Here is a 21,184-nt window from a genome sequence, read left to right as displayed (position 1 = left end):
AGTAAGCAACAAAGCAATGCACGATTCATGTCAGACCTCAGAAGAAGCTGCCATTCATTGTGCTAGAGCCATTGCTGCATGCCTCAACTCTGTGAGTGGAGTTAATATGAATGAGCGCAAGAGTTTTGTGAGCTTTGATTTTGATCATCGGTAAAGTGAAGGAACCTAGTTCCGATACTGATGATTGGTGTGGATGGTCGGTCGACCTGATGCGATCTGCCGTCAACTTGTTATTCTCCATGGCCTTTCTGCACGAACAAATATGCCATTTGTTTTAAAAGCAACTCACATATATGTTGTTGCGTCAACCATTCTGCTGCACGTTTGGAGTCACATGAGTTACGGTTCCGCGGCAGGGAAGAGCCCAAGCGTGCGTGCGTGTATCATGGCAGTAGCAGTAGCAAGGAGAGGGAGGTCAATTCAGAAATCAGAACAGCCATCGTGTGTGAGGTCAAGCATGCAGGGTACGGAAGTACAACACGGCTCAAAAGAAAAGAAACCAACCCCTTGTTTACTTCACTCCCAACTCCCAACTTTGGCACTATGCAAAAAGAAGATTCCCCATCACATCAAACTTGCGGTACATGTATGGAGTACTAAATGTAGATGAAATTAAAAACTAATTGCACAGTTTTGTTGTACTTTGCGAGACGAATCTTTTGAGCCTAATTAGTCAATGTTTGGACAATAATTCACAAATACAAACGAAACGCTACAGTGTTGCTACAGTAATTTGGCACCTCCCAATTTGGCCAAGTAAACAAGGGCCAAGAGACCAGTGAGGCCATGCATGTAAAACTGAAGGACCTAGAGCCGCCTAGGGTAGCAGTGCAAGTCTCCTAATCTCCTTTCCAGAAAGGGAAATACTGACCGACTCCAAGGACCTGGAGGCCCCCTATATGTACTAGTTGAAACACGGTGTAATAATCCGGCTGAAGATTAAGTTAACTAATCAAATCCGGCGCTGGCTAGTCTGAACACGAGCTGTGAAACAAACCAAGCAAGTGAAACTGGGCACGAAACTTATCCCATCCCGGGCGTGTCGTGTGCCGACTTGATCGCTGATTAACGACGGGCTAATTACGGATCTACGTGACGCGGAATAAATACATAGACAAACCAAAAGGTTTGCTCTTATATGAACAGACAAACTAGCGCTTTTGAGTGAGGCGGCCGGCGGCCGGCGGCACGGCAAAAACCACAGGCCTCGCGACCCTTCCCGGAATGGTAAAACGCCAAAACACAAGTCACCACGAGATTCATCTATCACAGTAGAAAGGGAACAATTTCAAAAAAACAAAACAGTAGCCTATTTTCTGTTGCTTCTGCACCTCCATCCCAAATTACTATTTTTTTCAAGTACATAGAAGCAGTAGCAGTCGATCAAGGACGTGACACGTACCTGCCAGGGCCTCCTGGTCAGTCAGCCAGGAGTTCAGGACAGTTTTCCATTAAAAAAAGAGAGTTCAGGGCAGCTTGACACGTTGGTCTGCTGGTTTAGCTCAACAAACCCATAGGCTTGGAGCAGAGAGCAAAGCGGTTTCGCTGGTCGATCTCGCCGCCACAAACAAACGTGTGAAACAGTTATGCGGCTCCCGGCGGCAGCGTGGGGGCGGGACAACGGCGCGGTGGACGCTTGGAATCGCTTCGCTCCTACGACCGCCGCGCGCCGGCCTCGCCCTCGCTTTCCCGTCTCCCCTGCTCCTGGCTAAACGCTCTATATAAACGACACCACGCCGCGGCTTCCTTCGCTCTCCCTCCCTCACACACCTCCACAACGATTCCATAGCTTCCATCACCGCGTTCCGGTTCGGCAGGTTAACTAAAGCCTGGATCGATCACTTGTTCTCGTACGTCTTCATCAGTTGTTGTAGACCTTAATCCGGTTGTTGGTAGCATAATCTGGCTAGCTAGGATTTGATCGCCCTGAGGATGATCTTGGAGTCCGCCGGCTGCATCGACTTGGTCAGCGCCGCCGCCTGCCCGCTGGGTCTCCACACTAGGAAGAGCTTCTATTTCTGGATCTTCCAAATCTTCAACAGATATTCCCTGCTCGTCCATTGACACCCCTGCTCCTCTGCCTCAAATATTTGCCTGGCAGTTGGCATTCTTAATTACAGCTAGCTAGTGTTCCATTCCATCCGTAGCATTATAAGTATTTGCTTCTTCCTGTCCTTAATTGGTTGCTTAGCAACCTCAAAGTGTGTAGATTCATATAACCACCATTTCGATCAGTATAATGGGCACCATGACTCTGCCGCCCGGGTTCCGCTTCCACCCCACCGACGACGAGCTCGTCGGATACTACCTCAAGCGCAAGGTCGACAACCTCAAGATCGAGCTCGAGGTCATCCCCGTCATCGACCTCTACAAGTCCGAGCCGTGGGAGCTACCAGGTGCGTGTAGTTCGTCATCATCACTTGTGTTGCCATCCGCATGCTCCTTCAGAGTTGAGTTTTGGTAGTAAATGTCAGCGGTGCAAGACAAATTCTTTTGATCTACTTACTAGCCTTTTCTAGTTGCAAAGCAAAGTCTTTTCTAGTTGCAAAGTAAAGTGGCGTAAATAGGAAAGGAACATGTCCGGTGAATTTTCAGTTGCTGGAAAATGTTTCCTTGTTGGGGTGTTTGGATACTAGGTGCTAAATTTTAGCAGTGTCACATCGAATATTCGGATGCTAATTAGAAGGACTAAACATGAGCTAATTATAAAACTAATTGCAGAACCCTGTACTAATTCGCGAGATGAATCTATTAAGCCTAATTAATCCATCATTAGCAAATGGTTACTGTAGCACCACATTGTCAAATCATGGACTAATTAGGCTTAATAGATTCGTCTCGCGAATTAGACTCCATTTGTGCAATTAGTTTTATAATTAGCCTATGTTTAATACTTCTAATTAGCATCCAAACATCTGATGTGATAGGTGCTAAACTTTAGCGGTGTGTATCCAAACACCCTAGCTAGTGAGAAATCAAAGTGAAAAGACATGTCCTTAGTTTTTTTTCTCCCGGGCATCTGGCCTTTTTCGCGCTAGGCCGGTTGCAGATAAGTCCTTTGTATCGCCTTTTCAATGATGCATGTTCCTCAGAACCGAAAACTATGCAGATTCTCATTCCCTCAAACAATCGATAATTAGTACATCATTAACAGGCATTTTTTAGATTAAGTTATTAACAGGCATGCATTATTGCAGAGAAGTCGTTCCTGCCGAAGCGCGACCTGGAGTGGTTCTTCTTCTGCCCCCGCGACCGCAAGTACCCCAACGGGTCCCGCACCAACCGCGCCACCGCCACGGGCTACTGGAAGGCCACCGGCAAGGACCGCCGCATCGCCTGCGACGGCGGCGTCTACGGCCTCCGCAAGACGCTCGTCTTCTACCGCGGCCGCGCCCCCGGCGGCGAGCGCACCGACTGGGTCATGCACGAGTACCGCCTCTGCCAGGACCTCGCCCACGGCGCCTGCAACTTCATCGTACGTCCCGTGCCCTGCCGATCGATTGAGCAGTCATCGTTCGTTCTGCTGCCATGTTGCAGCCATGGCGACGGCCGGCCATTGCTGAACTGAATGGAATTGTTGTTTTCTTGCAGGGGGCTTACGCGCTGTGCCGAGTGATCAAAAGACACGAGGCCGGGCTGCTGCAGGGGGAGCCGACGGCGGCCAAGGCGAAAGGAGCCAGCAACGCGGCCGGCGCCGCGAGAGGGCAGATGAGTAAGGTCTCCAGCAGCTCGTCCCTCTTCAGCAGCGAGCAGCTCAGCGCGTTCACACCCACCAATTCCAGCCCGCCGCCTCCTACTCTGGACATCAGCAACACGTTCCAGGTACAAATTCCAGAGCCGCCACTCGTCCAAAAAAACAAAAAAAAAACAAAGAAAGCCACTCTTCCACAGACAGAAAAGGAAAAGAAGAATCTTTCCTTCGTGTTACTACTATTGCTTTCCATGTCAGACTGAGCAAGTCTTAACGCGGCCTAAAACGCACAATGATTCTGCAGAGCCCCCTCGTGTACGGCGGAGACGCGACGGCGACGGCCACCACCGGGCTGCCGTCGAGCCCGCTGCCCCCGCCCCTGTTCGTGCCCAGCAGCCACCCGTCCCCGCACGACGCGTTTTTCATCGGCGACGACTTCCCCGCCGCGGTCGCGAGCGAGTCGCGTTCGCTCTTCACCGGCGGCGGCGGCGACATGGGGATGGGCGTCGCGGAGCACGACCTGAGATGGGACAGCTTGATAACCTGCCCAAGCACCTTCTCAAATGGTACTTGATGCTCCTCCGATCCATTGCATCACCTTGATCGTGACCTGAATGTTCCTGGTCAGTGATATGACCAGCAACAGTATATGAAGAATGCATGTGAATGACGGCTTGAGTCTGCATGTGTGTGCAGGTGCCGAGGTGTGGAACACGGCGGCGAGCCCGATGCTGTGCAGGCAGGCGAGCGACGGCGGCGGCGCCGACGACCTGGCGGCGTTCTTCTTCTCGGACGAGACCAGGATCGTGTTCTGATCTCTCGAGGACCGGCGAAGCGACGCACCTGGTTTGCATGCTCCTGACCTGAAGATGTGGCATGTTTGACTGTGGCAAATAAGGCTTTTCGGTGTGAACTGCTCCCAGGAGTGGCGGTATATTTTTCAGCCACGGTACGGGAGCCAGCATATATATACATATATGTATTATTATACGTATTTATACATAGTATATTAGTATCTACGCCTTTTATATGTTGGTAAGATACTGAGGTAAAAGGCTGTTGGGTATTATTGGCTACAGAGTGATGGCATCTTTTTAGTACAGTCTTCTCTGTAGCAGGGTTCGTCGTGTTGTGTACCACTACCATCTCACTTTCCTAATGTGTGTCCTTTCTTCAAATGTACTACTGTGCTTGTCCTGTTAAAAAACTACAATGCAATACCAATATTGCAGTGCTTTGTAGCCTAATTAATTTCATGGCATGTTGTATTACAATTACAACCCTTTGCTATGTCCATACGAATTAAAATTCTCCAGCTACCGGCTCTGTATTTGCAAATATGGTGGGCACCGCAGATGTTCTTGCCGAGTACTACTACTACTACATCAGGTTGTTTGTCATGCATGTGTGTCGTGAACCGATCTCCCCTATACTGAAAACGATAGCACATACCGTGTGTGAAGTTACTGCCTGCAAAGTGCTGGGCGAAAACGGAAGTAAAAAAAAAAGGAAAGATAAAAATACACTGTTGTGTTTGCTAGGAGCGCGCTAAGCTAGGTGGGACAGTTTTTTCACCTGGTAAAAAAAATTAGAGCATCATTTTCCCCTTTCCTCTTTTCAACTGTAAAGATAATTTTGGGCAGGAAAACTTCCTTCAGTAGATCCTTTTCTATTCCCCTTCCCCTCCATTCTTCTCCCTTTTCCAACCCTTTCCTTTCCCTTCCTCTCCTGCGCACGATTTACCTGCCACGTGAATTCCTGGCCGCTCGATCTTGCCGCGGGTGCGCCGCCGCCGGAGGAGACGAGCGTCGCCGCTGCGGGGCGCCCTTTCCCTTCCTCTCCTGCGCACGATTTACCTGCCACGTGAATTCCTGGCCGCTCGATCTTGCCGCGGGTGCGCCGCCGCCGGAGGAGACGAGCGTCGCCGCTGCGGGGCGCGGGCCAGTGATAAAGAGGAAAGAGGAAGATCAATCGACTTTAAATTTGAAATTGATTTCCCTGTAGAGTGAAAGGGGAAAGAGGAAAATCAATCTACTTAGAGGTAGTTTCTTCCCACGGTGAAAAAGGAGAGGAATGACTTAGCAGCCAAGGCCCAGCAACCAAATGAAAATTCACCTCACGGCAGCATCTGAATCTTCGCCTCGAACTCTCACACACGTACGCGGAACCTTATTTGCATCGGTTTCTCAAGCATAGTGCACCGTGCTTTGCCGACCGGCCAGGAAAGTGCAGTGCAGGCTAGCTAAGCTATAGCTAGCTCGACAGCAACGAGAAGATAAAAGAAAGAAAAGAAAACAACGCAGCACAACACAACACGGTGATGGAGAAGGAGAAGCATTATTCACGACAAAAGGGGGGAGAATCGCGAGGAAAATGGGGTCACCGTCATTCCCAGAATCTGACGGCGAAAGGAGAGGACGGCGAGTCGCCGCCGCCGCCGCTAGCGAGCTTGTTAATTTCGAGGCACTTCAATCACGAGTGCGCTCTTCCCTTTTTCTTGCATAGGCAGAGCCTATGGGTGCGATTGGTTCCCTGATGACATCAGGCCGGATGCGAGCTCTCCGCATCCGACCTCCATACGATTGGTTGCCTGCGCTGCTTGCTGGGCCTAACTCGCGGGATGCAAAAGGACGTCTGGAGTCTAGCTCCCGCGATGCGATCAAATCCTTCGTATCTTCAGAGCCAGGCTCCCGGGATGTAGCGGCAGATGCATGAATGCAGCGCGCAGGCAAAAAAACGCAGCGGAGCAGACAACCAATCAACTTCCACGCGAGCCAGGCTTCATGCAAACATCAACCAATCAAAAAGGGGTTGCATCTAACGAGCTTGGCCGACGGGAGCCTGGATGGGTGGTGCGAGCCAGGCTCGACACAGAAGGAAACCAATCGCACCCTATAGGGTCGCGCTGTTTTTGCAGTGAAGAAGTGAAGAGTGAAGGAACCTTGTGTTTTGGTCCCTGCCTCGACATGTGTGAAATCTACGTGTTCCAACGAGGCACTGCTTGATTTCGGGCTGCTTGATTTCGGGGGTGTTTGGATAACACCTCCTTAGGTTAGTACCTGTCATATCGGATGTTTAGATACTAATTAGAAGTATTAAATATAGTCTAATTACAAAAGTAATTGCACGGATGGAGTCTAATTCGCGAGACGAATCTATTAAGCCTAATTAGTCCATGGTTTGACAATGTAGTGCTACAGTAACCATTTGCTAATGATGGATTAATTAGGTTTAATAGATTCGTCTCGCGAATTAGTATAGGGTTTTGCAGTTAGTTTTATAATTAGCTCATGTTTAATCCTGCTAATTAGCGTCCGAACATCCGATGTGACCATCGTACCTTGTATCCAAAATTCCAAACACCCCTTCACTGCAATTCGATTTCCTGTAAGACCACCTGATACTCCGATTTGAACAAGTTTTACCGCAACCAAGCTAATTACGAAATAAATTTCATGAGAGTTTCAAATACTGAATATGCTATATTCGATTCAAAGTTCCAGGCACTCGTGAGAGAGCGCAAACGTAATCCGTGTCCCAGACGGGCGTAAAATGGAAGATAATGGACCGACCACCCGATGGGCCTGCAGATAAGGCCCAGAACGTGGGCCGGTCCAGCCCATCCATCCAACGACTGCTCCACAGTCCCAACCCACGCTTCTCGTCTCCCGCCCCGTCGTCTCCGATGGCGGCGGCCGCGGCGGAGGCCGTTTCGCGCCGCCTGGGCGCGGCCGTGCGCGATCTCTCCGGCGCGTGGTACGGGCGCCACATGGCTGCAGCCGAGCGCGCCATCCGTACCCGCCTCCCCCTCGTCGACCTCGTCCTCGAGGTCCGCGACGCGCGCGTTCCCGCCTCGTCGGCGTTCGAGCCTCTCCGTCGCCGCCGGCCTCTGGATCCAGACAGCCTGCGGGTCGTCGTGCTCAACAAGGCCGACCTGGCTGACCCGTCCGAGACCGAGGTAATCAAGCCCCAACCCTCCGCTGCGCGATGGGGAAATTTGATGGCTGGTTCTGAATTCTGATGTACGAGTGTTGCTTCTGGTGCTGCAGAAGTGGGTGGCGTACGTGAAGAAGCAGGGCGCCTGCCCGTGCATAGCCGTCAATTCGCACAACAGGGAAAGCATCAAGGAGGTAGGCGGCGTCGCTTGTAGTTGTAGAGCACTAGCTTGTTTATCTCAGTGGTAGATGGATTTTAAACATTTGGCTTGGTGATTTCGATTCAATGCTACTACAGATTTTATGTCTGATTACGCTAGCATTTTTTACTGTTATGTAGTTATTGAGTGTTGTGCAATCGAGGATCTGGGAGATCAAGCATGGCCAGAGAGATTGCACAGGAACGGTCCTCCTGGTCGGAATTCCTAACGTTGGGAAGTCGGCCATTGTTAACGCAATGCATCAAATTGGGAGGATTGGGGCAGCAGGTGATATATGCAGATTAGTCGTTGCTGCTCTGTTATCTGTGTTGTGCCTGCTTTGTTTTGTATCTGATTGCAATACTCCAATGATTGTTGTCTGTTCAGAGAAGGGAAAGCTGAAGCATGCGATTGTGAGCAGCCATCCTGGAGAAACTAGAGACATAAGTGGATACAAGGTAATTTGAACAGCTCATGTAGGATGTTGTAGAGCATGTGAAATGAAAAAGCTACTTTCCAGATGGTAGTAAATATCACAGTTACAAGTTGATATGCTGCAGTACAGTCTGCATGAACCAGAAGTCTAATTTATCATGAAAAGGACAACAAAACTGAAGATTGGTTACTGTAGAAATGTCAACAGTTCATGTGCCTTTTCTATTTCCAGTGTGTGCTGGAAGCGGCTAGTTCAACATGCTTTTCGTTCAACAGCTGTCTATCTAATTGTCAAATGACATTTACATCTTACAAGGCTTATTGATCTACAAGGTTGCTAGTCATCCGAATATATATGTGTTAGACACTCCTGGTGTTCTATCGCCGAGATTTGCAAATGATGATTCTGGTCCCATACTAGCTTTGACAGGTACCAATTACTTCAAAGCTTCTGGGTTCACTTCAACTACATACTATTACTATCTGATGCATGCACACTCTCTTGCAGGAGCAATCAAGGGATCCTTTTTAGAGGAGTATGATATAGCACATTTTCTTCTTGCGGTCGTGAACTCGACGCATGAATATATGAAATGGGAGAACCTGAATCAAGTGGGAGATAGCAGCTTTTATAGTGGTAATGCAAATACCTCCAGGAGCCACAACAAGAAAAGACAATATGTTTCAGATCATACTCAGGTGAGTGCACAAAGAGTTTAGAGTTCAATGTACTGTAACTTGCAGCCTGGTTTACTTTTTTGTGCAATTTCTCGTTGCTTATACCACAGCAAATTGTCATATTTCTCATGTCTAGATGTTTCAGAGAGAGAGAGAGAGATTTAAATTGTTTAGTCCCAAGCAATTTGCATCCTACCCTAACTTGCTTTGCTTGGGACTAAAAAGGCTTTGTTGTTGTTCTAAAGATTTAAAATTGTACTAGCAGCGTGTTAGTTCTTTAATATCAAATGTATGTACTGCTTTATTGCAATTTTGCAGGATTTCATCGTGAAGGCTGTGCGCCAAGTGCTTTTTGAGACTATATCATCTTTTAAGGGCGATCTTAGAAAGGAAGATGAATTCAGAAGATTGATAGACTGCCAATTTACATCCTTGCAGGAGGTTTTCAAAGTTTCCATTGAATCAAGTGAGGATATATGTAAATGTGTAGCTTTGAAACTACTCAATCTCTATCGAACTGGAAGGCTTGGCCATTATACCTTAGACAATGTTCCAGATGTTGTTGCATAATTATGTACTGTTCTATTCAAAAGAAAAGAAAAAAATGTCGTTGCACAGAAAAGAAAAAAAAAAGCACAATTAGGCATTGCCTAATGATAGCGTGTTGGTTCCCAGTCCCAGCTTGTATAGTGTACCTAGCGATGTGCTTGGGCTCGGGTAGCCACGACGGATGTGTAAATGTGGCTGCCGTTTGGATGCCCCATCCGGCCATCCCCATGTCGGTCAATCCGTACTGCAATTTCAGTAAGACTGCTGGTGTCACAAACAATTTCAGTAAGAAATTTGCTAGTGTGCGGCAACATGATGTGAATCTTGTTGCTGTAGATTATATCCACTAGTGTAGACGGCTAGGAATTTTAGCTTCGGCTTATAAGCTGGCTGAAAAGCTGAAACGGCTGATTTGTTGTGAGAAGAAAATACTGTTTGGTGGCTGATAAGCCGGCTAAATAAGCTGAAGCGAACAGGCCATTTGTTTTTACTCAACGCGCCCGAAAACAGAAGCTTCAGTGGCAGGCTGATAGACATGGGAATTTTAGCTTCAGCTTATAAGCTGGCTGAAAAGCTGAAACAGCTGATTTGTTGTGAGAAGAAAATACTGTTTGGTGGCTGATAAGCCGGCTAAATAAGCTAAAGCGAACAGGCCATTTGTTTTTACTCAACGCGCCCGAAAACAGAAGCTTCAGTGGCAGGCTGATAGACATGGATGGTGGCGATCCTGATGGTTTTCAATTTTCTCTGTACATAAACAGTAGGTAAACAGGTCCGATTTTGAGTTAGATATATGGAACCACTCACTTGTAAGTTGTAACTAATTTTAATCAGGTCCACCACTTTTTTTTTCTTTCCTTGGTTATTTTTTATAATATATGTTTCGCAACAAGATGATACAGCATGATATCGAAGGTCATTTTTTATATATTTCTAATCCAAATCCTCATAAAGATATCGATACCCAAGGTAATAAATTTGACTACGTATCACTCAATGAGACTGAACTTTTCATCTACCAAGTCATATTATGTGTCCCATTCCCTTTATATACCGTTCCCCTGCAGCTCTTGACAGAGACCACCCCGCATGAAAAATTCGTGAGTCTCGTGTGCCTGATACGAGCCACGGGGTGGGCTTGGGATGTAATGCTTCCACGCGAATTGGAATGAGCGGCGTTAGGAATGCTGATACATGTCTCCTCCCGACCTAATCCCCATGCTAAAGGAGAGAAAGGCGGTTTTGTGTCTCTATGGCGTCAGGATGGCGTCCATCAAGTCTTTTCTTCCTCTACTATACTGTTTCTCCGGTGAGTTCGGCGTCGACGAGCTGGCCGGGGTGGTGGTGTTGAGGATGTGACAGTTCGCGGACGCTGAGGGATCACGCGGCACTTGTGTTTCTCCCTGCTTCATCTTCCGATGGTGCGCAGATGAGAATTTGGTTCCTCCGAGCTAAGCGTCCTTGGAGATGGCGTCGTCAGGTTACTATCGTGCTTCATCTTCTTGAAGGGGTGGCGGTGCTTGGCGGCTTCGGCGCGACGCCTCCACGGCTCGTGATTGACCTCGAAGCACGGGGAGTTTACAAAGGAGTTCTCCATGTACTTGTTTGCGTTTCTCATTTATTTTTATTTGTCGTTCGTAACGTGGGGATGCACTAGCTGTTCTATTAAATTAATGAAATCCCCTCCCTTTTGAGAAATTTTTTTTGCCGGTATATCATATATGAGTACGAAAGCTCACACACACACACGCACACGCGCGCGCGCGCACACACACACACGCACGAGTCTGAACGCTCTCAAGATCAGAGGAGCACAGCTTATGAGATAAGGCCAAAAAGGAAACAGGAACTAAATGCCTGCACATTTGTTCTTTTCCGTCTGTTGCCAATATATAAATGAACCACGGGACCTGTTATATGCCCAGGAATAGCCAACACACTTGAGCTTTCAGTCATGCATCGATCTGTCTGAAATGCTGGTGCAAGGTCCTCGGGAGACTAAGGTGTAAACAAAATAAAGGAGCCCTGCAGTTTTCCTAGTTGTCTTTTGGATCTGTCTGAAAAATAATTCTAATTCCCATACGTCTAATCTAAAGTATTGAAGATATTGATAACCAAAGTTTGGCAAATTGGATTGCATATATCTAAAACCCATTTGTTCTTAATAAATAAAATATTTACTGCAATAATGAAATGTGCCAGTCATTTGGTTGCTCTTAATATGCTTCATCTACCAACCGGTACTAGAGCTGGGACTTGGACCGTGCTATTTGTGAGCCGCCTGAAGCACGACATTTTGGCACAGCTCAAAGCACGGCATGCCGCGATAAATTTTGGACTGTGTCAGCACGGCACGAACGCGAGGCCCGTGCGTGTCTAGGATCTCGGCACGGCGGGTGGCCAACACATCACATATTTTGGGCCATGCTTGGGTCGGCACGGCACGAAAATGGCCCATTAGCACATTTATAGATTGTATCGTCTTAATATCATTGGTTCTATGTGTCACATAGCATAACATAGCTACTACCATGAAGAAAACCACAAAATCTACCTTACAAGCAAGGAATCATGATAACGATCATTCATAACTACCAGTCTCGTATGGCCACAAACAGTCATAACATTCACCTACACTATTTATATAATAATGTTTGTTTCCTCTATTAATTCTAGAGTTTTTTCCTACGTATAAGAGCAAAAGTATGTGCAAGTAAAATGAGCACAAATAAAATACAAGCACATGTATCGCAAGGACCGTGCTTGGGCTGGCACGGCATAAAGTTGTTCCGGCGTGCCACGGATCGTGCTTGTGCCTAGTAAAAAACTTGTCGTGCCATGCTAGTACGGCACGACGTGTTTAATGTGACTATAAGTCCAGGCATGATGCGGCACGAGGCACGAGAGGATCGGGCTGGCACGGCACGGCCCAAGTCCCAGCTCTAACCGGTACTGTAATCACTCCTACGCCTTTTATATAATATATATACTAGTGCCATAGTGCCATTCACCTGAGTTGTTACCAAAGGCACCAGACAGCATGCCTTATATGAGCTACGAGCCTACGAATTAGTACGACGGATAAATTGCACTCGCTAGTGTTGCATGACTGGGAACGAGTGGTGTCGGGAAGGCAGGGAGACCTAGGCCAGCTCCTCCCGAACACTGGCAATGACCGGGACCCAGTTGGTCCGGGTCTCCGGGACGACAAGAGCTATTCAGATGTCCTTGTTGCCGGGGCGAGTGTGGAGTTTTGATGCAGAGGGGAGAAGCCTAACTGGAAAACATCAGTATGGTTATTGTGCGTGTTCGATTTTTCCTACAGATCAAGACCTCATAGCTAGTTCAACGGGCAGAATGCAGATGAATTCATTAGCAAGCATGGCTCATGGCTGGGCCATCTCCAAAGCTCAACGAGAAAGATAACTTGTGCTCGCCCATTTTGTGCATTAAGACACACCTGAAATTAGAAAACTTGTGCTCTACAGTCCTCTGACACGGCACTGACGGTAAAGTGACAGATCAGGTGAAGCCACTCTCCAAGCGGCCGCAGTTTGCGACGTGCTAGGCTGTCAGTCGCGTGGAGACTGGAGAGGGTCAGCTCGATCTTAAGCGGCACTGATGCGGTGATGCCTAGCCCTCTCGAGTGGAGTTTGAGAACGAGTAATCAGCAGAACAAAAATACATCTCTACGTCGGTTGGCATGTTATGATGAGTAGAAATGGGCGGCTTTTGCGAAGCAGTGATTGCATATTTGGTACTCTCTCAGTTCCGTTTTATAGGTTGTTTTGGGTCCAATAATAATATCAAATTGTAGGTCATCCTCGCCCCCGCACTTCATTCCGTTCTTTATTTTCCTAAAATACCCTCGTGCTCTCTCCTTTGACTCATGTCGTGCGCTACTCCTTTCCCAAATCGCATCGCAGCGGCAGCCAACCCCGCACACCTTTGCCGCCCCCACCTTCTCCACCACTCGGATTCGATTCAATCCTCGGCCGGTGTCACCGGCCTCCAGCAGGTAGCTGTTCCTCTCCTTCAGCATATGCGTGGTCTCTGACAGCAGCGGGGGTTCACCCATGAGCGACGGCGAGGAGGAGAAGGTCACGCTAGATCCGGGGCGTCTTGACGTTGTCGGGCCCAAGACGCCACTGGTGGACGACGACGGCCTCGAGGTTTGCACGGTGGAGCTCAGCCTATCGCCGGCAGAGGAGGTAGTAGATCATGGGCCCTTCTCCATCGAGCAGTTACAGGTGCCCCATCTCCCTTGCTCCTAACCTGTGGCCTGTTTGCACAATAAAAATTGCATCTTTTCAATGATCTGGTCTATATACGCACTATACCAAATCCCCTTCTGTTGTTTTCGATTCCTATGCTTTGCAGATTTCGATTTTGGTTAGTGCTACTGCAATGTGTTGCTTTGCCCCTAACGTAGATTTGGTGCTAAGATTCTCTCTGTAGTTTTGGTGTTAAGATTCTCTCTGCTAATTCACTCCCTGTAATAGTCTTGGTGATTCTCATAGAGTAATTGTTACTCGTGGCGTGAGATGTTTATCCTTGACACACTTGGATTTCTGGATCTACAACTATAGATGCATTCGGGTAGATACTTAAGGGACAAGGTTTGCAATCAGATTGTCACAAAAGAGTATATTTAAATCTTGTTTCGTGAGGTGTGCTTCTCAAACCTGAAAAATGGCTTGAAGTGCATGTTTCCTGAATCTTTATACGCATTTCTTAAGATAGTCATCATCCAAGAACTGCAAGGATAATTAACCGGTGGTTACAATCTTTGAATAAAACAAGCCTTAACATGTCAATACAGTAATAATAATAACATAAACACAGTAATAATTAACTTAAACAAGTCTAAATTTTTATTGCATCTACAGAACCGACGACAACCATATTAACTTAAGTACAGTAATAATTAATATTACAACACACTAATATCACGCTCAACCATAATAAGCTAGATTTGCTAGTGCACTATCATAGAGATCTTTATCACATGACAACTGATGAGGTAGCCTCCTTTCTCTTTCTAGCCTTCTCTTATTCATATGTGGATTTCTGTACCTATTTCCTCCTCCAATCTTCATCACCTCCTTCATGCACATCTACTTAGGAACACTCTATTTAGATTTTCCACATCATATGCTTCATACTCTTCCTCCACACCTTGAATTAGCTCTTCAATAGTTGTAGGGTTTCTGTAATCAGTTAAAGACTGGAGGGATCTCAAGAAACCTAGGTCTAGTACATTCATGTCTGGGGAGTTAGGGTCCTTCAATAGTAGATATTATGGCTCCTTCTAGCTGCAGACACCTCTTTTACAAATGCCTATACACCAATCTTTTCAGAAAATATCACAATCCCTTCAGCATTACGTCCAGGCCTCGCCACAATTGTCAGGAGCATGACTTTGCTAATGCTATTCTTGTTCTGAATAGTCCGTTCAGGGTCATCTTCTTCTGGTAGGAGGTAGTATTTCCTTGCCTTTTTGGTCATATAATACCATTTCTCATCCATGTGAAGTATATTTTGCATATCAATGAATTTAGGTTCAGCATCCCTAGAGTTTCCTTATCTATCATTGAAATGCAAAACTAGAGCCTCTCCCTCTTATTTCTCTCTTTCAAGTGTGGTTTCAATGTATTGGAGTGACGTCTTATCAACCTAACTTGAACTTCCTGTGTAATGTCAAAATACCAACATCTAGTGACTTAGCTATTTATCTGAAGCGTCCCCACATCAGCGGAGACTAAATGTGATACAAATATTAGTCCCAGGAGGCTGATAACACATTTATTCAACAGATGGTTCATAAACCGTACAACTCCTGAGGGAGCGAGCGCGAAAGCCATGGCAAAATGATGAGTAAATAAACAACAGCAGCGAGCCAAGCTACTGTCAAGAGACAGTACGTGGGACTACACGGCAGCGGAAGCATTTTGCAAAGGCCAACACCACAGGCAGCGTTGGGTGCGGAAGCGACCTTCTACTCGAAATCCTCGGCGACGAAGTCCGGGTCTTCCTTTGAAGCAACAAAACAAGGGTGAGTACAAAAGTACTCAACAAGTCCAACCCCATCCACGGAGGGGGATACAATCAAGAATATGCACAGGAAATAACAAAGATAAGGCTCGGGTTTATTTGCCATAAATCTAGGTTTTTCAACACATGCAGGGATTCATTTTCAAAAGGGTTTTCACAAAACATTTTCTTCAGTAACTGAATCGATAAGAGGGGTTGATCCTACACAAAGGATCCAATTTTAATGCTACTGAACTCCCCTTCCACAGTAGCTCATGGCACAACTGCCGGACACCTTTCAAAATTCAACTCACACCATGGAAACCATTCATCACCCAAACACTAGTTATGAGTCCAAGCCGTAACTCGTCCAATGCTGTGGACACGGCTACCCGGATAAGTTTTAACTCTGCAAAGGTTGTACACTTTACCCACAAGTAGGGTACCGTAACACGATCACCTTAGTGTCGGTGCAGATTCTACAAAGCTATTACCCACCTTAGCTAAGACTGACTAGCCAACATGGAAGCACCCAAGGGGTTAACGACCTTCCAACAAGGTCTTAACCGTGATCTAAGGTCACAAAGTTTTTAGTCCTTCTCCATGGTCTCCCGTTGCTCACCAGCTCTCCTGATGGCTAACAGACCAGCTAGTGGGATTTATGCTAAGCCGTCGCCCACACAACGGTCGAGTAGTTGCACGATAGTGGGTTAGGCAAGATGGCACATCAACTCGGTCCTTAACTGTGATAAGATGGATATCTCCCAACCTTGCTCAACCACAAAGGTACAAGCCCAACTTATTCGCATTTCACACAAGAAACACCCATCCATCTCATCTAAGCATTTATTTCCTTTATTTCCAAAAACCCATTTTTCTCATTTGAAAACACTCACACATTTATTCTTTAACAAAACACATTGTAGTCATGATTGAATTGAGTAACATGATCCTAAGCCTTCTAGCAGTAATTATCATCCAAACAGAGCAAATCATATTTAGAGATAATTATAGGACAATCAAGGAATCTTCATAGCAATCAAGGGGTGGCCATCCAACCGTGTTTCAGCAGTAAAACAATATGCAACTTTATAAAACAGACCAATAGGTTCTTTTTGAAAAACTAGGAATAAATATGTATCAAAGGGTGAGATTGGACTTGCCGTCCTCGTAGTTGGCCGGGAGTTCTTGCTCGCGGTGCTGGTCCTCGGGTTCGAGCTCGCGGTCAAACTCCTCCTCGTGCTTCTCCTCGGGTACTCCGCGATCTACGGCACACACAATCAGCACACAATAAATAAAAAAATTAAAGTTTTACCCGTTGAGCTTCGAACAGAGAACGCGAACGGAAAATAGAAGTATCTTCATGAGATTTGGATATGACTCGGTGGAAGTATATTGGAGGATATCGTGGTCAAATTTGGGATTAATTGGAGAAAGTTTGGCACATGAAATGAGGAGATAACTATGTGTTTAGGGGTTAAAACAAAGCTTTGGACCCAACTGTAAGAACCAGGGGCCTACTTGTGAATATTTCTGGGTGGTGGAAGGGTTGATCTGTGAAAAGAGTTTGAGAGAGGTGGGAGGACTATTTTGTGAATAGGAGATAGTAGGGGGTTAGATTGAAATTTGGGGGTATTTTTTCCTTCTCCTTCCTTGGTTCAGGAACAAAGGGTGGGGGAGGAGATGGCCGGCGGCGAGCCAAGTGGCGGGGGAGGTAGAGGAAGGTGAGGGGGTTCCGTTTGTGCCTTCACCTTGGGCGAGCGGCTGTAGGGAAGGGGGCGTCGGTGGCGGCTTGGAGGTGGCGACTGTGACATCCTGGTCCAAGGCTTAATAGGATTGATAGAATACACATACCAACAAGTTGCAACTTCTTTTCCGGAAGCTCATCCTCAAAGAACTCCGGGGTTAAGCGTGCTTGGCCCGGAGCAATTTCGGGATGGGTGACCGATCGGGAAGTTCTTCCCGGGTGCGCACGAGTGAGGACAAAGTGCGCAGAAAAGACTTGTGTTGGTCTGTGAGGGAATTCTTGATATCCTAGAGAGCTGCAAGGTGTAAGCGGGCCCGGCCCCGGGGGGGGGGGGGGGACGGGACGCCACAGTTGGTATCAGAGCTGACTCTCGCGGTTTCACGGGCGCGTGCGGTCGCAGTTGCGCAGGCATGGTGTGCATGGCTGGTGTGGGCCCAGAGTGGTCACACAGCATGGCACATGCGCTGGCATTGGACACACGGACGTGGCTAAGAGGGGACGTTCCTGGCTTGGGGTTGACCTACGAGGGCGTCGGTCTTCTAAGGGGGTGAGTATGTGACATCCTGGCCCAAGGCTTAATAGGATTGATAGAATACTCATACCAACAAGTTGCAACTTCTTTTCCAGAAGCTCATCCTCAAAGAACTCCGGGGTTAAGCGTGCTTGGCCCGGAGCAATTTCGGGATGGGTGACCGATCGGGAAGTTCTTCCCGGGTGCGCACGAGTGAGGACAAAGTGCGCAGAAAAGACTTGTGTTGGTCTGTGAGGGAATTCTTGATATCCTAGAGAGCTGCCAGGTGTAAGCGGGCCCGGCCCTGTGGGGGGCGGGACGCCACAGCGACACGCAGCGCTCTAGTGCGCGGCGGTGTTTGACGAGGGGGCAGTAAGCTGGGGAGATGAGTGGCGAGGGAGGCCGGGGCGTCGGCCCTTTTATAGCCGGCGATGGAGGTAGGGAGCGGTCGGAAGTGGGGGGCCTGGAGCCGGTGCAACGGGCGGCGCGGGTAGAGGCGGGGCGACGGCCGGCGACGTGGAGGCCGGGGCCGGCGGGCGTCGTGTGGTGCGGCCAAGGCCGGCACAGGCGCGCAAGCGGGAGCGACGGGCCGACAGCGGTGTAGTGGTAGGGGGCCGGGCGAGCGGCGGGCACCGCGCCGGCAGTAGGGGCCGAGCGGTGCTCGCGGCGAGGTGCTGCTGCGTTGGGCGTGGCGCGCAAGGCTCGAGCGCCGGGATGGCGAGGTGCGCATGAGGGGGGGGCCGAGCGCGTGCGGCAGGGGGGCTAGGGAGAGGGGTCGGCACCAGGGGTAGCAGGTACTGGGGGGGTCCGGCCAGGAGGGTGGCGCTGGGGGTGTGCGCCAAGAAGAAAGGAGGAGGAAGAAAGGAGATGAAGGAAGGAAGAAGAAAGAAAGGAAGAAAGAGAAGGGAGAAAAAGAAATAGGAGAAAAAGAGAAAAAGAAAGGGAGAGTCGGCGGTGATTGCGGAGAACGGTCAGAGCACGTGCGGCGATTTGTCGACCGGCACGTGGTAAAATTTGCGTAGAGGATAAAATTGATTGAAAGGATGGTTGTCGCTTTGGGTGCCGGGACGGCGAAATCGCCGGGAAGATGGGATTTTCGGGAACTCAACGATAGAAAGATTTTGAAAACAAATTTTAGCGGGTGATTTAAGTTAGTGATTTTTACGGATGTTACATTATCTTAAGGCGGATCTTCTATTTAGTGGGATTGTGGCCATTCTAGAGAGCTCAAGTTCAGCTTTATTGCGACCGCATCGACTAGTTCTTTTGTTAGACACATCAACTTCTAGCCCAAGTACAATTTGCTCCCTTGAAGTCTTCCAAATCTTTTGAATAACTCAAATTTGTGTCTGGAAGAATGCAGCAACTTCCATTGTTGTTGTCTTTGGTAATTTCCATTTTTACTCTTTGCATGCAATGATGTGTAAGCAGCATATCTTTGGGCATTTGTTAGCCATTTCCTTAACCTCATCTGTGGTTGTTGCAGGTTGTTGCACACCTACAAGAACAACAATACAGATATAAATTAGCAAGTTTCTTTATACACATCAAACTAAAAAACAAATGTATATGTTGCATTTACGAATCTATGTCTCTTATAACATGTTTATGTCTATTTAAATGTCTGATAAATCTTTGCTAGTTCAAGTGTTTAGTAACCAATATCTGATGAATTTGTGTCTTATAATTAAGTTCATGTTGTACCTGCACCTTTAGCGACAGCATTGGCTTCTACATCTTGAGCAGGAACAATGCTTTCATCCTAAGCCATAGCATCAATTTCCTCATCAGCTACATCCTCGACTTCTCCAGGTATGATTTCACCAACTAGTTCTGCTGGGGGAGTAGAGTTGATTTCCAGAAGAAAACCTACTTCCAGATGAACACCTACAAGGACAACAATGGGATAAGACAATTAGATTGAATCAGATTAACAAGTTTTTGTTAATCTCAGTTAAAATGACATACTTAATTTCTTTATTTGTTTTTAAAGTTATTCTGCTTCTAGGGAGGAAAATTTGGCAATCAAGGGTTGATTTAGCATGTTTTTGTGTTAGCTTCAAACTGAGTACTTTGTAATTGCAGGTTAAAAAAACAAATACTCCGAGTATGCAAAGTTGTATCTGCACCTTTAGCAGGAGCAACACCTTGATTCTGAGCTATAGTGTTGCCTTCTTCACCAACCACAACTTCGGTGCCTCCTAGTATGATTCCGCCATCTACCTCTACTGATAGAGTAGAATTGAGGTCCAGGAGAAGTTGTTGTAGACCTGCAAGGCAATAACCAATTATTGATGGAGTAACAAACTCTAGTACTTTCCTGGATCAATGTTTAGTGTTTCAGTAAGGAGTAATTTGAAATAGAAACTGTTGAGTTTCCTAGGAGATGATAATAGCATCTGCTTCCCCTGGATTTGTAGATTATCAAAGTGGGCAATCAAGGGATGCTCTAAATCTCTAGTTGCACATATTGCTACTCTAAATGGAGTGTGGAGCTTGTACCTACAGCTTCAGCAGGAGCATCGTCTTCCTCATCAGATAATACATCGCTTCCAGCAGGTACCAATTCTTCTAGAATAGCAGAGTTGAGGTCCAGAAGACTTGTTGCCATGTATGCATATGTAATTGCCAACTTGTTGCTGCAGATAGATTGAAGCAAGCTCTTAGCCGGGAGGACAGCTTTGCCGGAGATCGCAAGTGTTGGAGCTGCTTGCTTGCTAGAGACACGTCCAGGAGTTTTGCAAAGATTGCTCATGTTGGAGCTTGCTTGCTTGGCGGAGGCTGCACATCCAGGAGCTTGCTTGCCGGAGGCCGGCTGGTCGGGAAGCAGCGATCGGCGGGAGAGTTGCCGCGTGCTTGCGTCTATGGATCACGGCGGGTGGAGGGCCGACGGGTTCAAAATTTCAAAATTCAAATTGCTTGCTGGCTAGCGTGCGTGGGAGATGGGAGGGTTGGGGGGGTACCGGGCACATGTGCTTGTACAGCTAGATGGTATAATTGAGGGGTATAATTGACCTTTTGCTAGTTTTCTTAATCTGCCTGAAACTGGTCAGAACGACCTATAAAATGGAACAGAGGGAGTAGATAGTAAGCACAAATCCATTATGCGTACACGATGGTAATATCAACAGCACCCGAAAGCCTTAGTGACATTGATTGATATGATTATTTCTTTTTACGATTGATACCAAAAGTGTGAATAATCATATCGCAAAATTCCAAAACTAAGTAAAAGTGCAGTACTGGTGACTCGGCTCAACGGCGGCAAAAGTTTGCATTCTTGATGATTTTCAATTTTCTCTGCATCAACAGTAAGTAAACAGTTTGGAGTACAGACTCATCATATCAGATCAGATTGAGCCAAGTATATGGAATCACGAAATTGTAACCAATGCTATTCAGGTC

The 21,184-nt window shown here is 47.3% G+C and overlaps 2 protein-coding genes and 1 long non-coding RNA gene across 5 annotated transcripts; all 3 read left to right on the top strand.

Moving 5' to 3' along the window:
* Positions 1-1,660: 1,660 nt before the first annotated feature.
* On the top strand, positions 1,661-4,947 carry LOC117836311 (uncharacterized). The gene is made up of 5 exons (XM_034715716.2): positions 1,661-2,396; positions 3,198-3,475; positions 3,592-3,822; positions 3,996-4,257; positions 4,388-4,947. The coding sequence occupies exons 1-5, from the start codon at positions 2,240-2,242 to the stop codon at positions 4,504-4,506; spliced, it is 1,047 nt and encodes a 348-aa protein (XP_034571607.1). The 5' UTR covers positions 1,661-2,239; the 3' UTR covers positions 4,507-4,947.
* A 2,400-nt stretch (positions 4,948-7,347) lies between these two features.
* LOC117836332 (DAR GTPase 2, mitochondrial) lies at positions 7,348-9,747 on the top strand. The gene is made up of 7 exons (XM_034715733.2): positions 7,348-7,649; positions 7,741-7,821; positions 7,967-8,114; positions 8,214-8,284; positions 8,595-8,691; positions 8,770-8,960; positions 9,258-9,747. Exons 1-7 carry the CDS (start codon positions 7,377-7,379, stop codon positions 9,507-9,509), a joined length of 1,113 nt encoding a protein of 370 aa, XP_034571624.1. The 5' UTR covers positions 7,348-7,376; the 3' UTR covers positions 9,510-9,747.
* A 3,366-nt stretch (positions 9,748-13,113) lies between these two features.
* Positions 13,114-20,947, top strand: LOC117839043 (uncharacterized). 3 transcript variants are annotated; one of them, XR_011897019.1, is made up of 3 exons: positions 13,331-13,738; positions 15,305-20,338; positions 20,425-20,947. It is a non-coding gene; the product is annotated as an uncharacterized lncRNA (long non-coding RNA). The 3 variants fall into 3 exon arrangements; XR_004636768.2 differs by lacking the exon at positions 13,331-13,738 and having other exon boundaries at positions 18,571-19,983; positions 20,200-20,338; XR_004636767.2 differs by having other exon boundaries at positions 13,114-20,338.
* The last annotated feature ends 237 nt before the right edge of the window (positions 20,948-21,184 follow it).

Source organism: Setaria viridis, chromosome 9 (assembly GCF_005286985.2).
Source record: "Setaria viridis chromosome 9, Setaria_viridis_v4.0, whole genome shotgun sequence".
NCBI classification, from domain to species: Eukaryota; Viridiplantae; Streptophyta; class Magnoliopsida; order Poales; family Poaceae; genus Setaria; species Setaria viridis.
The sequence above is the reverse complement of the archived record's forward strand: the minus strand, read 5'-3'. Positions and strand labels throughout refer to the sequence as shown.

Bases quoted from the DNA above. Each gene is read 5' to 3' on its own strand.
- LOC117836332 (XM_034715733.2), top strand. From the start codon at position 7,377: ATGGCGGCGGCCGCGGCGGAGGCCGTTTCGCGCCGCCTGGGCGCGGCC. The intron at 7,650-7,740 runs GTAATCAAGCCC...CTGGTGCTGCAG, and splicing joins CTGACCCGTCCGAGACCGAG to AAGTGGGTGGCGTACGTGAA. The intron at 7,822-7,966 runs GTAGGCGGCGTC...ACTGTTATGTAG, and splicing joins ACAGGGAAAGCATCAAGGAG to TTATTGAGTGTTGTGCAATC.
- LOC117836311 (XM_034715716.2), top strand. From the start codon at position 2,240: ATGGGCACCATGACTCTGCCGCCCGGGTTCCGCTTCCACCCCACCGAC. The intron at 2,397-3,197 runs GTGCGTGTAGTT...GCATTATTGCAG, and splicing joins CGAGCCGTGGGAGCTACCAG to AGAAGTCGTTCCTGCCGAAG. The intron at 3,823-3,995 runs GTACAAATTCCA...ATGATTCTGCAG, and splicing joins ACATCAGCAACACGTTCCAG to AGCCCCCTCGTGTACGGCGG.